The sequence below is a fragment of the Symphalangus syndactylus genome, chromosome 13, assembly GCF_028878055.3.
Source record: "Symphalangus syndactylus isolate Jambi chromosome 13, NHGRI_mSymSyn1-v2.1_pri, whole genome shotgun sequence".
In the NCBI taxonomy this organism is placed as follows: domain Eukaryota; kingdom Metazoa; phylum Chordata; class Mammalia; order Primates; family Hylobatidae; genus Symphalangus; species Symphalangus syndactylus.
Genome location: NC_072435.2, coordinates 26,300,823 through 26,317,003, shown reverse-complemented (window position 1 = coordinate 26,317,003; position 16,181 = coordinate 26,300,823). Strand labels below are relative to the sequence as shown.

The following is a 16,181-nucleotide window of genomic DNA, read 5'->3' as shown; positions in this document are numbered from 1 at the left end:
AACAACAATCTGTCAAACTCCCAGAACCCACCCCTGCCACCAAAGGAAAGTTCTAAGGTAGCATTAGATATTGTAGATGATCCCCCCCACCCTTTTTTTTTTCTTTTTTGAGACGGAATTTTGCTCTTGTTGCCCAGGCTGGAGTGCAATGGCTTGATCTCGGCTCACCGCAACCTCCACCTCCCAGGTTCAAGCAATTCTCCTGCCTCAGCCTCCCAGGTGGCTGGGATTACAGGCACACACCACCACGCCCGTCTAATTTTGTATTTTTAGTAGAGACGGGGTTTCTCCATGTTGGTCAGGCTGGTCTCGAACTCCCGACCTCAGATAATCCACCCACCTCGGCCTCCCAAAGTGCTGGGATTACAGGCGTGAGCCACTGCGCCAAACCAGATGACCCCCTTTTACAAGAGCCACTTGTCTCTAAGGGTGAACAGCGACCATCCCTAAAGCCCCCTTACCAAGTGCTCCTGAGGCTAAAACCAGGAGCAAACACTGGGGACCCTATTAAGTCCCCCCAACACTCAGTGGGGAACACCATATTCTACTCTCCCTCCAGCCTTGCTACCCCGTAGGGAAGTAGCAGGAGCCGAATGGCCAGTCCTATTGCAGGTCCCCTTCTCTATAACTGATACACAGCAATGTAAGGAAAAGCTAGGAAGCTACTCTAAAAATCCTAGGAAATTTGCAGATGGGTTCCAAATGTTGACCTTATTACTACTGCACTCCAGCCTGGGCAACAGGGTGGCTACAGGATAATAATGTCAATTTACAAAGATGATTTGAGAATCTTGTCTGTATGCACTTAAAACCAGCTGCAAAACATGTGAAGCAACAAGTGACAGAAATAAAAAGAATGTACAAATCTAGGTGGAGCACAGATTTTTAGGTTAGTGAAAGTACTCCGTATGTTTCCCATATCCCAAAGCAACACTCTATTTATCAAAGGACACCCTGAACACAAGCTCAGTGACTTACACTGTAAATTTACATCATTCTCCACATATTCCATGCTGCTTAACTCACACAGTACAGTGACCTTAATCTTTCAGAAAACATGGATATGAAGGAACCACACCTAATGAAGTAGGCCCTCTCATCTTACTGATTTATTCCCAGAGACCACAGTGAAAGATGTGTAGGAAAGGCAAGACTTCATACTTTAGGATGAAGGTCACAAATAGTCAACTAGCCTTTTTAAGAAATGTCAAAGTGAATACAACTATTTTATATACTGAGTTGGCCATTTCCACACATGCTCTTGATCCTTTGATGTACATATTACCTGGGGTTTTAACAAATTTTGTCTTGTGGTTACTTTACAGTATGTACCATTCCAGGTCAATCCTGGATGGAGAAGCAGACTTAGTTATCCATAGTATAATTTACCTAACGTGTAATCTGTTGGGAAATTTTTTTTTTTTTTTTTTTTGAGACAGTCTCGCTCTGTTGCCCAGGCTGGAGTGCAGTGGTGCAGTCTCGGCTCACCGCAAGCTCAGCCTCCCAGGTTCAAACAATTCTCATGCCTCAGCCTCCTGAGTAACTGGGACTACAGGCACGTGCCACCACGCCCGGCTAATTATTTGTATTTTTAGTAGAGACGGAGTTTCACCGTGTTAGCCAGGATGGTCTCGATCTCCTGACCTTGTAATCCGCCTGTCTCGGCCTCCCAAAGTGCTGGGATTACAGGCATGAGCCACCGCGCCTGGCCGAGAAGTGGTTTAAAATTTTACCACGTTAATTACATTTGCAAGGTTTCTATCCAGTATGAATAATTTGGTAAAGCCTGAAGACACACTACTGATTAAAGGTCCTTCCATGTTAAGCACACTGATATGACTTTTCTCCTGTATAAATTCTCTCAAACCCCAAAAACATGAACATTTGATTTTTTTATTTTTTGAGGGAGTCTCACTCTTGTCACACAGGCTGGAGTACAATGGCACAGTCTCAGCTTACAGCAACCTCCACCTCCCGGATTCAAGTGATTCTTCTGCCTCAGCCTCCCAAGTAGCAGGATTACAGGTGCCCACCACTACGCCCAGCTAATTTTTGTATTTTTTAGTAGAGATGGGGTTTCCCCATGCTGGCCAGGCTGGTCTCGAACTCTTGACATCAGGTGATCCCCCTACCTCGGCCTCCCAAAGTGCTGAGATTACAAGTGTGAGCCACCACACCCGGTCCATTTGATTTTTAAAAAGGCTTACCACATTCGTTACATTTGTAAGGCTGTTCTCCAGTATGAATACTCTGATGTTTCCATTTTGATGTTTGGGTAAAAAGTCTTAGCACACACATTACATTCGTCAAAGATGTATATTCTGATGTCTAGTGAGTTCAGATACCTCGGGGAAGCCTCTAGCACATACATTTATATGATTTCTTTCCAATATAAACTCTCAAGTCAAGTAGTGACTGAACTCTGGTAAAGCTTTTGCCACACTCATTTCATTTGTAAAGCATATCTGCACTTTGAGTTATAGAGCCACAAGTTTTGACCTTTAAGTAGCATTCTTGCCACATATACTACACTTCTGTGATTTCTCTCCAGGATGTATATTCTTATGCCTAGTGAACACTTGCTTAAAACTTAGCTATATTCACTTCATGTGTAAATATATTAGGCCATAATTGCATCGCTAGAAATAAATACCTGAGGCTAGGTAATGTATAAAGAGGTTTAACTGATTCACAATTTTGCAGGCTTTATAGGAAATGGCGCTGGCATCTGTTCACCCTCTCAGGAAACCTCAGGAAGGTTAAAATGATGGTGGGAGGTGAAGGGGGAGTGGGCATGTCACATGGCCAGAAGGAGAACAAACAAGAGGGAGGTGGCATTCACTTTCGTGCGTGCGTGTGTGTGATGGAGTCTCACTCTGTCACCCAGGCTAGAGTGCAGTGGCGCGATCTCGGCTCACTGCAACCTCCGCCTCCAAGGTTCAAGCAATTCTGACTCAGCCTCTCGAGTAGCTGGTACTACCAGTACCCGCCACGAAGCCCAGCTAATTTTTTGTATTTTTGGCAGAAACAGGGTTTCACCATGTTGGTCAGGCTGCTCTTGAACTCCTGACCTCAAGTGATCTGCCCACCTCAGCCTCCCAAAGTGCTGAGATTACAGGCATGAGCCAGACCTCATGAGAACTATCACAAGGACAGCAACAAGGGGATAGTACTAAACCTTCCTTGAGAAATCCACCCCCATCATCCAGTCACCTCCCACTAGGCCCCACCTCCAATACTGGAGATTACAATTCCACATGAGACTTCAAAGGGAAAGGACAAATATACAAGCCATATCAGTAAGTATAAATTATTTGGGGATCCCAGAAGTTAGGACAACGTCTAACGGCCTTTCCACATTGAGTTTAGTTGTAAGGTTCTCTCCAGTATGTTTTATCTGATGTTTAGTGAGGCCTGAGCGACTAATGTAAGATTTGCCACACTCATTACATTTATAAGGTTTCTCACTAGAATGAATTCGTTGGTGTTTAGTGAGGCAAGACCGCCGCCCAAACGCCTTGCCACATTCCATACATTTGTATGGCTTCTCTCCAGTATGGTTTCTCTGATGGTAAACCAAGTTTGACCTTTCGATAAAAGCTTTACCACATTCATTACATTTATAAGGTTTCTCTCCAGTATGCATCATCTGATGATTAAGCAGAATTGAACGTACTCTAAAGGCTTTGCCACACTCATTACACTTGTAAGGTTTCTCTCCAGTATGAATACTCCAATGACGTGCGAGGCCTGAGCGATAACGGAAGACCTTGCCACATTCATTACATTTGTAAGGTTTCTCTCCAGTATGAATTCTCCGATGCCTTGCAAGGGTTGTGGTGGAGTTAAAGACTTTCCCACATTCAATACATTTGTATGGCATCTCTCCAGTATGCCTTCTCTGATGGTACACCAGACTTGTTTTATGACTAAAAGTTCTACCACATTCACTACATTTGTGTGGTTTCTCCCCAGTAGGATTTCTGTGATATCTTGCAAGTTTTGAACTTTGGATAAAAGCCTCACCAAACTCATTACAGTGGTAAGGGTTCTCTCCAGTATGAATTACCAGATGTTTAGTGAGGCTTGAACGCTGAGTATAGGCTTTGCCACAATCATTACATTTGTAAGGTTTCTCTCCAGTATGAATTTTCCGATGACGTGCTAGGCATGAGTAGTAACTGAAGACCTTGCCACATTCGTTACACTGGAAAGGTTTCTCTCCAGTATGACTTCGCCTATGAATTGAAAGGTTTCCACTGTCAATGAAGACCTTGCCACACACATTACATTTGTAAGGTTTCTCTCCAGTATGCATTCTTTGATGACGAGCTAGGCATGAATAGTAAGTGAAGACCATGCCACATTTATTACAATGGAGAGGTTTCTCTCCAGTATGACATCTCATATGAACTGAAAGATATCCACCATAATTAAAGACCTTGCCACACACATTACATTTGTAAGGTTTCTCTCCGGTATGAATTCTCTGATGTACAGTTAGTAATGAGCCCCAATTAAAGGCTTTGCCACATTCATTACATTTGTAAGGTTTCTCTCCAGTATGAACTCTCTGATGCACTGCAAGATGTGAATGTTGACTGAAGACCTTGCCACATTCATTACATTTGTAGGGTTTCTCTCCAGTATGAATTCTCCGATGCCCTGCAAGACGTGAACGTTGAAAGAAGACCTTGCCACATTCATTACACTTGTAAGGTGTCTCTCCAGTATGAATTATCTGGTGCCTTACAAGTTGTGAATTTTGATAAAAGACCTTGCCACATACATCACATGTATATGGTTTCTTTCCTGCATGGATTATACGATGTGCAGTGAGGCTTGAGTTCCGTTTAAAGGTTTTGCCACATTCATTACATTTGTAGGGTTTGTCTCCAGTATGAACTGTCTGATGAGTTGCAAGAGAGGAACTTTGACTAAAGCACTTCCCACATCGATTACATTTGTAAGGTTTCTCTCCAGTATGAATTCTCTGATGAACTGCAAGGTGGGAAGTTTTACTAAAGGACTTGCCACATTCATTACATATGTAGGGTTTGTCTCCAGTGTGACTTCTCCGGTGATTTACAAGATCTGAATTTTGTCTGAAGATCTTGCCACATACATCACATTGATACGGTTTCCCTCTTGTACGGACTATCTGATGTACTGTTAGTAGTGAGCCCCGATGAAAGGCTTTGCCAGACTCATTGCATCTGTAAGGTTTCTCTGTAGTATGTATCATCTGATGATTAAGAAGACTTGAAGACACTCTAAAGGCTTTGCCACACTCATTACCTATGTAAGGTTTTTCCCTAATGTGTGTTTTCTCGTCTTGTGTAGGTAACGAAAGTTGCAAAAAATCATTCCCATATTTCCTAGAAATGTTGGTTTGGATACCAGGAAAAATTCTTTGAAGTGGTAAAGCTAAAAAACCATTATTAACTGTCCTCTCAATTTGATTACATCCATAAATTTTCTCTGCAGTTTGAAATTTCTGCAATTCACCCAGACCGGACTGAAAGCTTAATATAAGCTGATTTTCCATATGCTTGTTTTCTACGTCCCCTTGACTATGTCGAACTCTTTTACCAGTAAGATTGTTTTTATGGGTCATCGGCCCTTCTTTATAATTTATTTCACCATCTTTCCATTGAAAGTTAAGCTCCTGTAGATTTTTCCGGATTTCCCTGAAGTAAAAATTTTCAATGTCATAGCTTTCATGTCCTTCCAACATCACTGTTTGGAATTTTTCTCCTGTGTTACTGTTCTGTATTGGTGGTAATTCCTTGATCACACATTTAGGAGAGATACCTGCAAAATATAATGAACATGGGGTTTTAAAATAACTATTATTGGTAAATATTATTTTATGCTGAAAACACACTACACTAAACATAATGTTTATACTAGCAAGTTGTGAAACTTTTCTACCATGATCTTCTATTTGCAGAAACGCAAAATGAATAGAATTCTAGAGTAAAGAAAGAGTGATTACATGTAATTCAAATCAATTTTAGGAAAGCCTAGTTTCAAACATCCTTCGACCAAAAGACTCATGTTATGCAAACATATGTGAGCACCAAAACAAGTATTTTGCAACCGCTGACCCCAAATGACACACCAATTGGCAGTAAACATATGGCTCCCTCATAATAGGAGAGAAAAAGTTATATATATATATTTCATACAAATGAATGGCAAGCAACAGCAAGATATACTGTAATGGTAAATATTAACTAATAAATAATCATAATATAAATTAATAAATAAAACATTCTAATAGCCTGTGATAAAACCAGCAGGTAAATAATGAACAACCACAAAATACAAATCTATAGTATGAAATTCTAAATAATTCTCCATCAATAATAAGCAAGAACTTATATTCTAGAGGCAGTATATGATAACTAGAAAATAGGTTGAGATCACTGGCTTTTAAAGATAAAGGTAAATATGTCTATGGCCATACCACCGTGAATGCATCTGATCTTGTCTGATCTCAGAAACTAAGCAGTGTCAGAACTGGTTAGTACTTGGATGACAGAAAGGTAAATATATAACATAATAAAGAATAAAAATTGGGGACAGGTCAGCCAGGTGCGGTGGCTCAAGCCTGTAATCCCAGCACTTTGGGAGGCCGAGGTGGGTGGATCACGAGGTCAGGAGTTCGAGACTAGCTTGGCCAACATGGTGAAATCTCGTCTGTACTAAAAGTAAAAAAAAAAAAATCAGCCAGTGTGGTGGCACATGCCTGTAATCCCAGCTACACTGGAACTCAGGAGGCGGAGGTTACAGTGAGCCGAGATTTCGCCACTGCACTCCAGCCTGGGCGACAGAGCAAGACCCTGTCTCAAAAAAAAAAAAAAAAAAAATGGGGACAAGTATGGTGGCTCAGACCTATAATCCCAGTATTTTGAGAGGCCAGGGTGGGCAGATCACTTGAGGCCAAGAGTTTGAGACTAGCCAGGCCAACATGGTGAAACCTCATCTCTACTAAAAATATAAAAAATTAGCCAAGCATGATGGTGCATGCCTGTAATCCCAACTACTCAGGAGGCTGAAGCACAAGAATCACATAAACCTGTAAGGGGGAGGCTGCAGTCAGCCAAGATCATGACACTGCACTTCAGCCTGGGCGACAGAGAGAGACTGCCTCAAAAAAAGAATAAAACTTGGGAAAGGAAATCAGAAATCCCAGTTATGATTTCATGCCTACAACTATGTAACAAACAATAGAGCAAGTCCCTATGTATTCATTGTCTTTTTTTGCTTTTGGTTGAGATGGAGTCTCACTCTGTCACCCAGGCTGGAGTGCAGTGGCACGATCCCACCTCACTGCAACTTCCAACTACAGGCTCAAGCGATCCTCCCACCTCAGCCTCCTGAGAGCTGGGACCACAGATGTGTGCCATCATGCCTGGTTAATTTTTTTGTAGTTTTGGCAGAGATGAGGTTTTGCCATGTTGCCCAGGCTGGTCTGGAACTCCTAAGCACAAACAATCTGCCCACCTCTGCCTCCCAAAGTGCTGGGATTACAGGCGTGAGCCACCGTGCCCAGTCCTATTCACTGTCTTTATTATCCAGTTCATTGGCTACAAAATATATATGATACAGAGATTGTACTTGGAAAATGTATGAACTGAGATAAAAGACAACACCATTTGGAACAAACTGCAAAATGAAAACTTACAGATACAATGTAGACTGCTCTGATATAAAGACTTATGTCTGCCAAAATTCCTATGTTAAGGCCCCATCCTCAATGTGATAGTATTTGGAAGAGTGGTCTTTGGGAGGCAATTAGGTCAGGATGGTGCATAGAACTTCAGGAATGCAATTAGCAGAAACGTGAAAAAGCTTCTGCTTTTTGCATGGCAATCTCTCTGCCACATGAGAACACAGAAAGAGTCAGCCATGGCACACCAGAAAAAAGTCCACACCAAGAACCAAAGTGGCTGGCTCTGACATGTTGAACTTCACACCACCCAGATCTGTGAAAAGTCAATTTCTGCTGTTTAAATCACCCTACCTGTGGTATCTGATATAGCTAGTCATGCTGACTAAGGTAAAGCCAATATACTATCTCATTATAAACGTGAAACAATGTTGATACACGTTATTCAACAAATTTGTGATTCTGTACTATAAAACATGCAATATTCTAAGCTAGCTAACAGCACTAACTTGTTTAAAAAGTCTTTAGGTAAATTATCACTACTTAACAAACAAGCACACTAAATGTGCCCACAGGATTTATGTATCTATACCCAATATACAAAGAAAGTAAGATACAAGAACCTGGGTTTGCAAGATCAAACATGTTTTTAAAAACATCTTCCCAAACAAGCAGTGCAGGTAACAGGTCAACCCAGATGTCAAGAGTGTAGAAATACTTCAAGAGCCATTTTGTGTAGAGCACTGATTCTGTCGCTGTTCGGGGTGCCACTATGTAACCCATATGGACCTAGGACTGAACAAAGGGGACGAATGTGGGAATAAAAGACAAGAGACAAAAGGGTATATTTGGAAGAAGGGGTCAGGGGCACCTTGCCTCTAGTGGACAAGGGCCCTGAGCTTTACACAGCCCTCCGTATTTATTAGGCAAGAGAGACAGTGAGAAGGAGGGTGGAAGAAGGGGTCAGCTGTGCAGTCCAGAGGAGGCTTGCAAGACTGCATTCCTCAAACAACAGGCTCTAGATATGGCAGTAGATAACCCTGGCACCAGGAAGTGATTGCCTCCAGCAAACCTTCTATTAGCAGGAGCAGTCATGAGTATGCCCACATCCTGCATTCATGATAAACAGTTTGCTGTTTGATCATACAGCCTCCAGTGGAATGCTGAGTTGGTCACGTCCCATGGGCCTTGGCTCCCTGCAATGTTGTATTGCCAAAAGCATTATTCAGCCATCCGTCATGAATAATGAACGGTATCTGAGTCATCATCCCCTGCACATATTGATTTAGGCAGTGTTATCAGACAGTGGTCAAGTGAATGAGTAGGGGTCACCCCTTACAGAGTGAGAGTAGCATGGGAGGTGAGGGAGTTGTGCAATAATGGGAGTATAAAATTAATACGCTAGTCAGTAACTGGGTAGTCCATCTGGACCAAAGTAATATGTTAGGAAAGGCCCAGGAGGACAAAGGGCAAGAGGGGAGAGCAAGGAGTAATGAGCATGGGGCAGCAGGGTTTGTGCTTGCAGAGCTGTGGGAATATAATTGCACAAGAAACAGCTAAAATCCTGGCTTTGGAAGAAAAGAGAAACTAATGTAGAGGTAGCATTGTACTGATTAATACTTAAACATGAGAATTATACTATGGGTGCAGGACAACAAGGGAAGACAATTAAAAAGGAGGTGGTGTGACAATATGGGAAGAAAACAGATTAATGTCTCTATAATATTTGCTATGAAATTTATCATACTGAATGTTCCATGAGTTCTATTTCCAGGTATATGCTCAACAATCCTACACATCAAGAGATATGTGAAAGACTGTTCTTACAATTCAATCCTTAAGAAAAAATCTGAAAACGACCATGAAGAGGAGATGGATGAATTCATTTTGTACACACACATAAAGACACCATAAAACTTTATTGATAGTACAAGAATGTTAAGGAGACATGGGGTGCAGAATGAGGACCCCTAGCACAACAGGCAAAGATTTGAGAAAACAAAGAAAGCAGGTGACTCTTGTCAAGGTTTAAATATATGTTAATGGAGACACAGTATATACGATGAAAGTATCCTGGGATATCGAAAACACGACATGGAAGCAGATCTGTAAAAAAGTCATTTTTGTATGTAATTGAAGTTAAGCTGTTATTAGTTTAAAATAGGATGTTATAAATCTAAAGTGTTTTCTGTAATTGCAACAGTAACCACAAAAAATGTATAGAAGACACACACAATGGAAATAAAACTATTTCAGGAAAAAAAAATCAACTATATAAAAACGAAGGCAGTAAGAGAAACAGAACAAAAAAATCTAAAAGACATGGATGAAACTGGAAAACATCATTCTCAGTAAACTATCGCAAGGACAAAAAACCAAACACCGCATGTTCTCACTCATAGGTGGGAATTGAACAATGAGATCTCATGGACACAGGAAGGGAAACATCACACTCCGGGGACTGTTGTGGGGTGGGGGGAGGGGGGAGGGACAGCATTAGGAGATATACCTAATGCTAAATGACGAGTTAATGGGTGCAGGAAATCAACATGGCACATGGATACATATGTAACAAACCTGCACATTGTGCACATGTACCCTAAAACCTAAAGTATAATAATAATAAAAAAAAATCTAAAAGAGATATAGAAAACACTTAACAAAATGGCAATATAAGTCCTTTTCTATCAGTAATTACATTAAATGTAAGTGTTTATACTCCACAGTCAAAAGACAGAGACTGGCTGAATAAATTTTTAAAACTGGCTTCAGCTACACACTATCCAGAAAATACTCATTTTAATTCAAAAGACACACATAGGCTGAACTGAAGGGATGAAAAAAGATATCCCCTATAAATGTTAACCAAAAGACATCAGAGGTGGCTAAACTGATGTCAGCCAAAATAGACTTTATGTCAAAACTGGTACAAGAGACAAAGAAGGGCATTATATAATGATTAAAAGATTAATTCACTAGGAGGATATAACAATAGGTGCCTATATAGAGATCCTCAATATGTGAAGCAAAATTAACATAACTAAAGGGAGTAGTTCCACAGTAATAATAAGAGACTTCAATGGCCTATTTATTTTTTTTTTATTTTTTTTTTTTTGAGACGGAGTCTCTCTTTGTCGCCCAGGCTGGAGTGCAGTGGCGCAATCTCGGCTCACTGCAAGCTCCGCCTCCTGGGTTCACGCCATTCTCCTGCCTCAGCCTCTCCGAGTAGCTGGGACTACAGGCGCCCGCCACCACGCCCGGCTATTTTTTGTATTTTTAGTAGAGACGGGGTTTCACCATGGTCTCGATCTCCCGACCTCGTGATCCGCCCGCCTCGGCCTCCCAAAGTGCTGGGATTACAAGCGTGAGCCACCGCGCCTGGCCTACAAATGGCCTATTTTTACTTATAAATAGGACAATCAGACAGAAGAAAAACAAGGAACTAGAGAACCTAAACTAGATATCATATTGAACCTAACCTATACATGCATAACGCATCACCCAAAAACAGCGCAATACAAATTTTTCAGAACTGCACATGAAACATTTTTCAAAAGAAATATTGGAAAAGAAAAAATTTTTAAAACTTTTTAAAGACTAAAACTGTAAAGCATAACTTATCCCATCGTAATAAAATAAAACTAGAGATCAACAGCAGAAGAAAATTAGATTATCAACAAATACGTGGAAACAACATACTCTTAGGCCGGTGTGGTAGCTCACGCCTGTAATCCCAGCAATTTGGGTGGCTGAGGCAGGTGGATCACCTGAGGTCAGGAGTTCGAGACCAGCCTGGCCAACATAGTGAAACCCTCAGCCAGGCATGGTGGCAGATGCCTGTAATCCCAGCTACTCGGGAGGCTGAGGCAGGAGAATCACTTGAACCCAGGAAGTGGAGGTTGCAGTGAGCCGAGATTGCACCACTGCACTCCAGCCTGGACGACAAGAGCGTAACTCCGCCTCAAAAAACAAAAACAAACAAACAAAACCATACTCTTAAACAGCCAATATGTCAAATTAGAAATCACAAGGGAAATTTTAAAACTCTCAAAACAAAGGAAAATGAAAATAGAACATACCAAAACTTGTGAATGCAGAAAAAACAGTGCTAAGATAAAAAATCTGCAGATATAAATGCTAACATTAAAATAGAAGATATCCAATGGAACAGAATAGGAAACCCAGAAATACAGCCACACACCTACAACCAACTGATCCTTGATAGTCAACAAAAACAACTGGGAAAAGACATTCTATTCAACAAAGGGTGCTAGAAAAACTGGCTAGCCGTATATAGAAGACTGAAACTGGACTCCTATCTCTCATCATATACAAAAATTAATTCAAGATGAATAAAGACTTACATTAAGACTTCAAGCTACAAAAATTCTAGAAGAAAATCTAGGAAAAACTTTTCTGGACAAAATACATTTTTTTTTTTTTTTTTTTTTTTTAGAGACAGGGTCTTGCTCTGTCGCCCAGGCTGAAGTACAGCAGTGTGATCTCAGTTCAATGCAACCTCTGCCTACTGGGTTCAAGCAATTCTCTTGTCTCAGCCTCCCAAGTAGCTGAGATTACATGCATACATCACCACGCCCGGCTAATTTTTTTGTATTTTTAGCAGAAACAGGGATTCACCATGTCGGTCAGGCTGGTCTCGAACTCCTAACCTCAGACCTCAAAATGATCCACCTGCCTCGGCCTCCCAAAGTGCTGGGATTACAGGCAAGAGCCATTGCTCCTGGCCCAATACAAGTTTTTTAAGAGAATTTATTCTTCATTGCTTGATGATCATGAAAAAAATATATAGGTTTTATAAATAGTAGAGAAGTCCCTGAAGTGTAAGAAATGGTCTAAGTGTAAAATAAAGTTAGATTTTTAAATAATGATTCAGTATAACATGATGGACATGAATGTAGATATGAGAATAGTTATTATAATATAGCATTTGTTCCAAGAAAGAAAAAAACAGTGCAATTTGAACAAAACCCAGCAAGCCATATTTAGGAAACTGAAACTTACTACAGAAAAGCAATGTATGTTATATAACAAAGAATGATCAATCTATTAAATGGTATTTTCACAATTAAGATAGTAACTTAAAAAATTATGTTCAAGATATTAAAATTTTCCAGCTTAAAAACTGTAATCAATTTAACTGACAAATATATACTTTCATAGTAGGAATTCAGTCAGGTGAAACAGAAGTAAAAGGAATAACTGAAACCGTCAATACAACACTACGGAGTTTGTGTAAGTTTTAGGGAAACTGCTGCTGAGCTATACCATCTGTACTAAAGAAGGAAATCTTGTAAAACACATAAAACAATATGCATTCCCCAACACAACTCTACCACACATAGAAACATAAAACAAAGAAAACTGAGTATCCTCAAAAATATGGAACTGATTAAATAAATAAAAACAAAGTTCATTTATAATACATGAAAATGCATCAGATGAAAGCAACGGTTGCTTAAAATGAATTTTGTGGACTTAAAAAAGATAAGCCTCATTCCACTTCATTAGTTTCCTCAAGATCAAAGTTGTACTCACTGTAAACAAAAATACTGGGGAAGAAAAGTGTGGCACGAGCAGTGGTTCAGGCAACAGCCCTGCAGAGATGAAGCTGTGAGCCTGGACAATGTTCTTCCTGGGAGAAATTCTTTTTTTTTTTTTTTTTTGAGACAAAGTCTCGCTCTTGTCTGCCAGGCTAGAGTGCGATGGCGCAATCTCGGCTCACTACAACCTCCGCCTCCAGGGTTTGAGGGAGTCTCCTGCTTCGGCCCCCCAAGTAGCTGGGATTACAGGCGCCTGCCACCATACCCAGCTAATTTTTGTATTTTTAGTGGAGATGGGGTTTCACCAAGTTGGCCAGGCTGGTCTAGAACTCCTAACCGCAGGTGATCCACCCACCTCAGCCTCCCAAAGGGCTGGGATTACAGGAGTGAGCCACCGTGCCCAGCATGGGAGAAATTCCTACACCATTCACTGCTAGCTCAAAAAAGAGGACCATTAGTATATGAGATCAACATTGCCACAGTACCCTTGAGAGATACTTTTGTGACATTTCTCAGAAACCAGGCTCTTGTGATGCTCTCTATCTGAATATCATGATAAATGCTGATCATTCTACTCTGGCTTTAATAGTCGCATCTGTATGTAGCAGGATGATGTTAAAACTCCTTACTCAAAGTGCTCTCCTTCAAAAATTTTCTCTTACCCAGTAAACTCACTCCATAAGATAGTCCACAAGATATTCATAACCCCAAGATGGGTTATCACAGCAGGAAAAAAGCATAAAATGTCAGACACTAGAAATGTTTTTATCCAAAGCAAGTCTCAGAGGCAAAAAATCACACAAACATAAAAGAGAATGCAAGCTCAGAAAGAGCCAAGGCATAAACAAGACAGAGAAAAACACAGGAGTTGGATTGTGAGGGATCTTGAAATGAGACAGTGCTCTGTCCACAGATCCCAAACTAAGAGTGTGAAGACAGAGATACTCTCCCTGTGTAGGACTAAGAATAAAGAGAGGACCTTTGTGTCACCTGTCTTTACAATTCTTCTATGTAACAATCTCAGGAGACCCAACTCATTCCCCTGTCACAAACCTAAGAAGAGTGTCCAAAGAAGAACTAAGAAAGCGGCTGAGGGACCTGAACAGGCAAAGAGGGCTGAAGATAGTCCAGTTCTAGGACCCCAGCTTCAAAGGAAGGGCAACCAATGTTTCCCCATCTCCTGACCAGCACTTTCAAGTATAGGAAATGGGGTGGAACCAGAAAAGCTCCAGGCATCAGGACTACGGAGCCCTCAGCTCCAATCTATATGGATCAGAGAACTGAGGATCAGATGGAATCAGGAACAGGAGGAGAGACCACATGGGAAAGAGACTTCTTTGAAAAGGCCCTTCCCATGCCACAGAGTCAAAGCATCAGAATTCACAGAATACAGATGACACTGTGGTCCATCATAACAGTCTTGTCCTTTGCTCTGTTTGAGCTGCAGCAACCCCTGGAGAGTGAAAGGGTAAACTTATACGTGTCTGGAGAGCAAAGTGGTAAGCAGGAAAGAAGAAAACTTTCGGAGCTCAAAGAAAATCAAATTTGTTTCCCCACAGAACTCTCCCACTTGCAGAGTTTTAGACACACAATTTCATGGTACCGCTTCCATTGTGCCCATCTGAGCTCTTACCTGTGATCACGCCTTTCATGCATTCCCCACAGTTTGGGTTCCTTGCTATTCTCACTTGGCTCACCACAGTCCAGGGCTCTTTCCCTTGCTCCAACATGGAGATAATATTCAGGTCAGGAAGACAGAGTCCTGCTTATAAAAAAAGAAAAAAGATGTCCCATGGTTTTTCCAGAACCCAGCCTAATGTCTAGGTAGAAGAGAAAACACTGCAGTTGAATCTACAAAACATTTCACAAACTCATCCATTGATTGCCTCCTTCTGAATGCTTAGTGAACACTATAAGATAAAGATATCTAGCTCTCTCCCAAGAAATACTGAATCAAAAACACAGGGATAGGCCAAGCGTACTGGCTCAAGCCTGTAATCTCAGCACTTTGGGAGGCCAAGACGGGAAGATGGCTTGAGCGCAGGTGTTCAAGATCAGCCTGGGCAACAGAGTGAAACACTGTCTCTACCTGGGCATGGTGTTGCACACCCATAGTCCCAGCTACTTGGAAGGCTAAGATGGGAGGATGGCTTAATCCCAAGAAGCTAAGGTTGCAGTGTGCCGAGACCAGGAGATCATACCACTGCACTCCAGCCTGGGTGACAGACTGAGACTGTCCAAAAAAAAAAAAAAAAAGCACAAGGATAGAAAACAGGAACAGGGAATTGGATATATTAACTCCGCCATAAGGTTTTATATGTACCTCAGCTCTGGAACCACCACTAATGTACAAAGAAGGAAACAGAATATCCATAGAAACAGGACAGTGAAAGGCCAGATGCAGCATTATGAAGCTTTTTGTTTGTGAATCAACAAGGCTTCAGTCTCTGTCAAATAATGTAGGGCCTCACAAGAAACACAATAAGGAAAGTACAAAAATGCACAAGGGAAGATCCCAACTTCTGGAGGAAAATTATCCTCACCCAGGAAGCCGAGGTTCCTGTAGTTCTCCAACATCACGTCCCTGTACAAAGCTTTCTGAACAGGGTCCAGGCATTTCCACTCCTCCTGAGAGAATTCTACGGCCACATCCCTGAATGTCAAAGATCCCTGAAATGAAAAACACATTTCAATATGAGCAATGGGTGAGCTCTTATCTTTACATAAAATGAGGAGAGAACTGTCACATCAATTTGATTGAAGTGTGTGTTTTGACATATCCATTAAAAGCATCTTTGAGATAATTATATGTCCCTAATTTTGGGTTTTATAAAATTCAATAGGAGATTAGGATTTTATCTAAATCGGTGTACATTTCTCACTTCTGTGGACAAAATAAGAAATAAACACATGGTTATCCCTATGAAAGTTTTAGATATTAT

General features: G+C 41.0%; 1 protein-coding gene across 27 annotated transcripts in view; it reads right to left on the bottom strand.

The window, feature by feature from the left end:
• Nucleotides 1–1,879: 1,879 nt before the first annotated feature.
• Nucleotides 1,880–16,181, bottom strand: part of ZNF841 (zinc finger protein 841) — a 35,814-nt gene continuing 21,512 nt past the window's right edge. For 18 of the 27 annotated variants that reach the window (XM_063615500.1, XM_063615503.1, XM_055238800.2 and 15 more), the window contains 3 exons: nt 15,783–15,909; nt 14,873–15,004; nt 1,880–5,814 (listed from right to left, as the gene is read on the bottom strand). In XM_063615500.1, coding sequence (XP_063471570.1) covers nt 3,311–5,814; nt 14,873–15,004; nt 15,783–15,909 — 2,763 coding nt within the window. In that variant the 3' untranslated portion in view covers nt 1,880–3,310. The remainder of the gene's footprint in view (nt 5,815–14,872; nt 15,005–15,782; nt 15,910–16,181) is intronic. The other 9 variants (XM_063615516.1, XM_055238804.2, XM_055238802.2 and 6 more) reach the window with 1 other exon arrangement.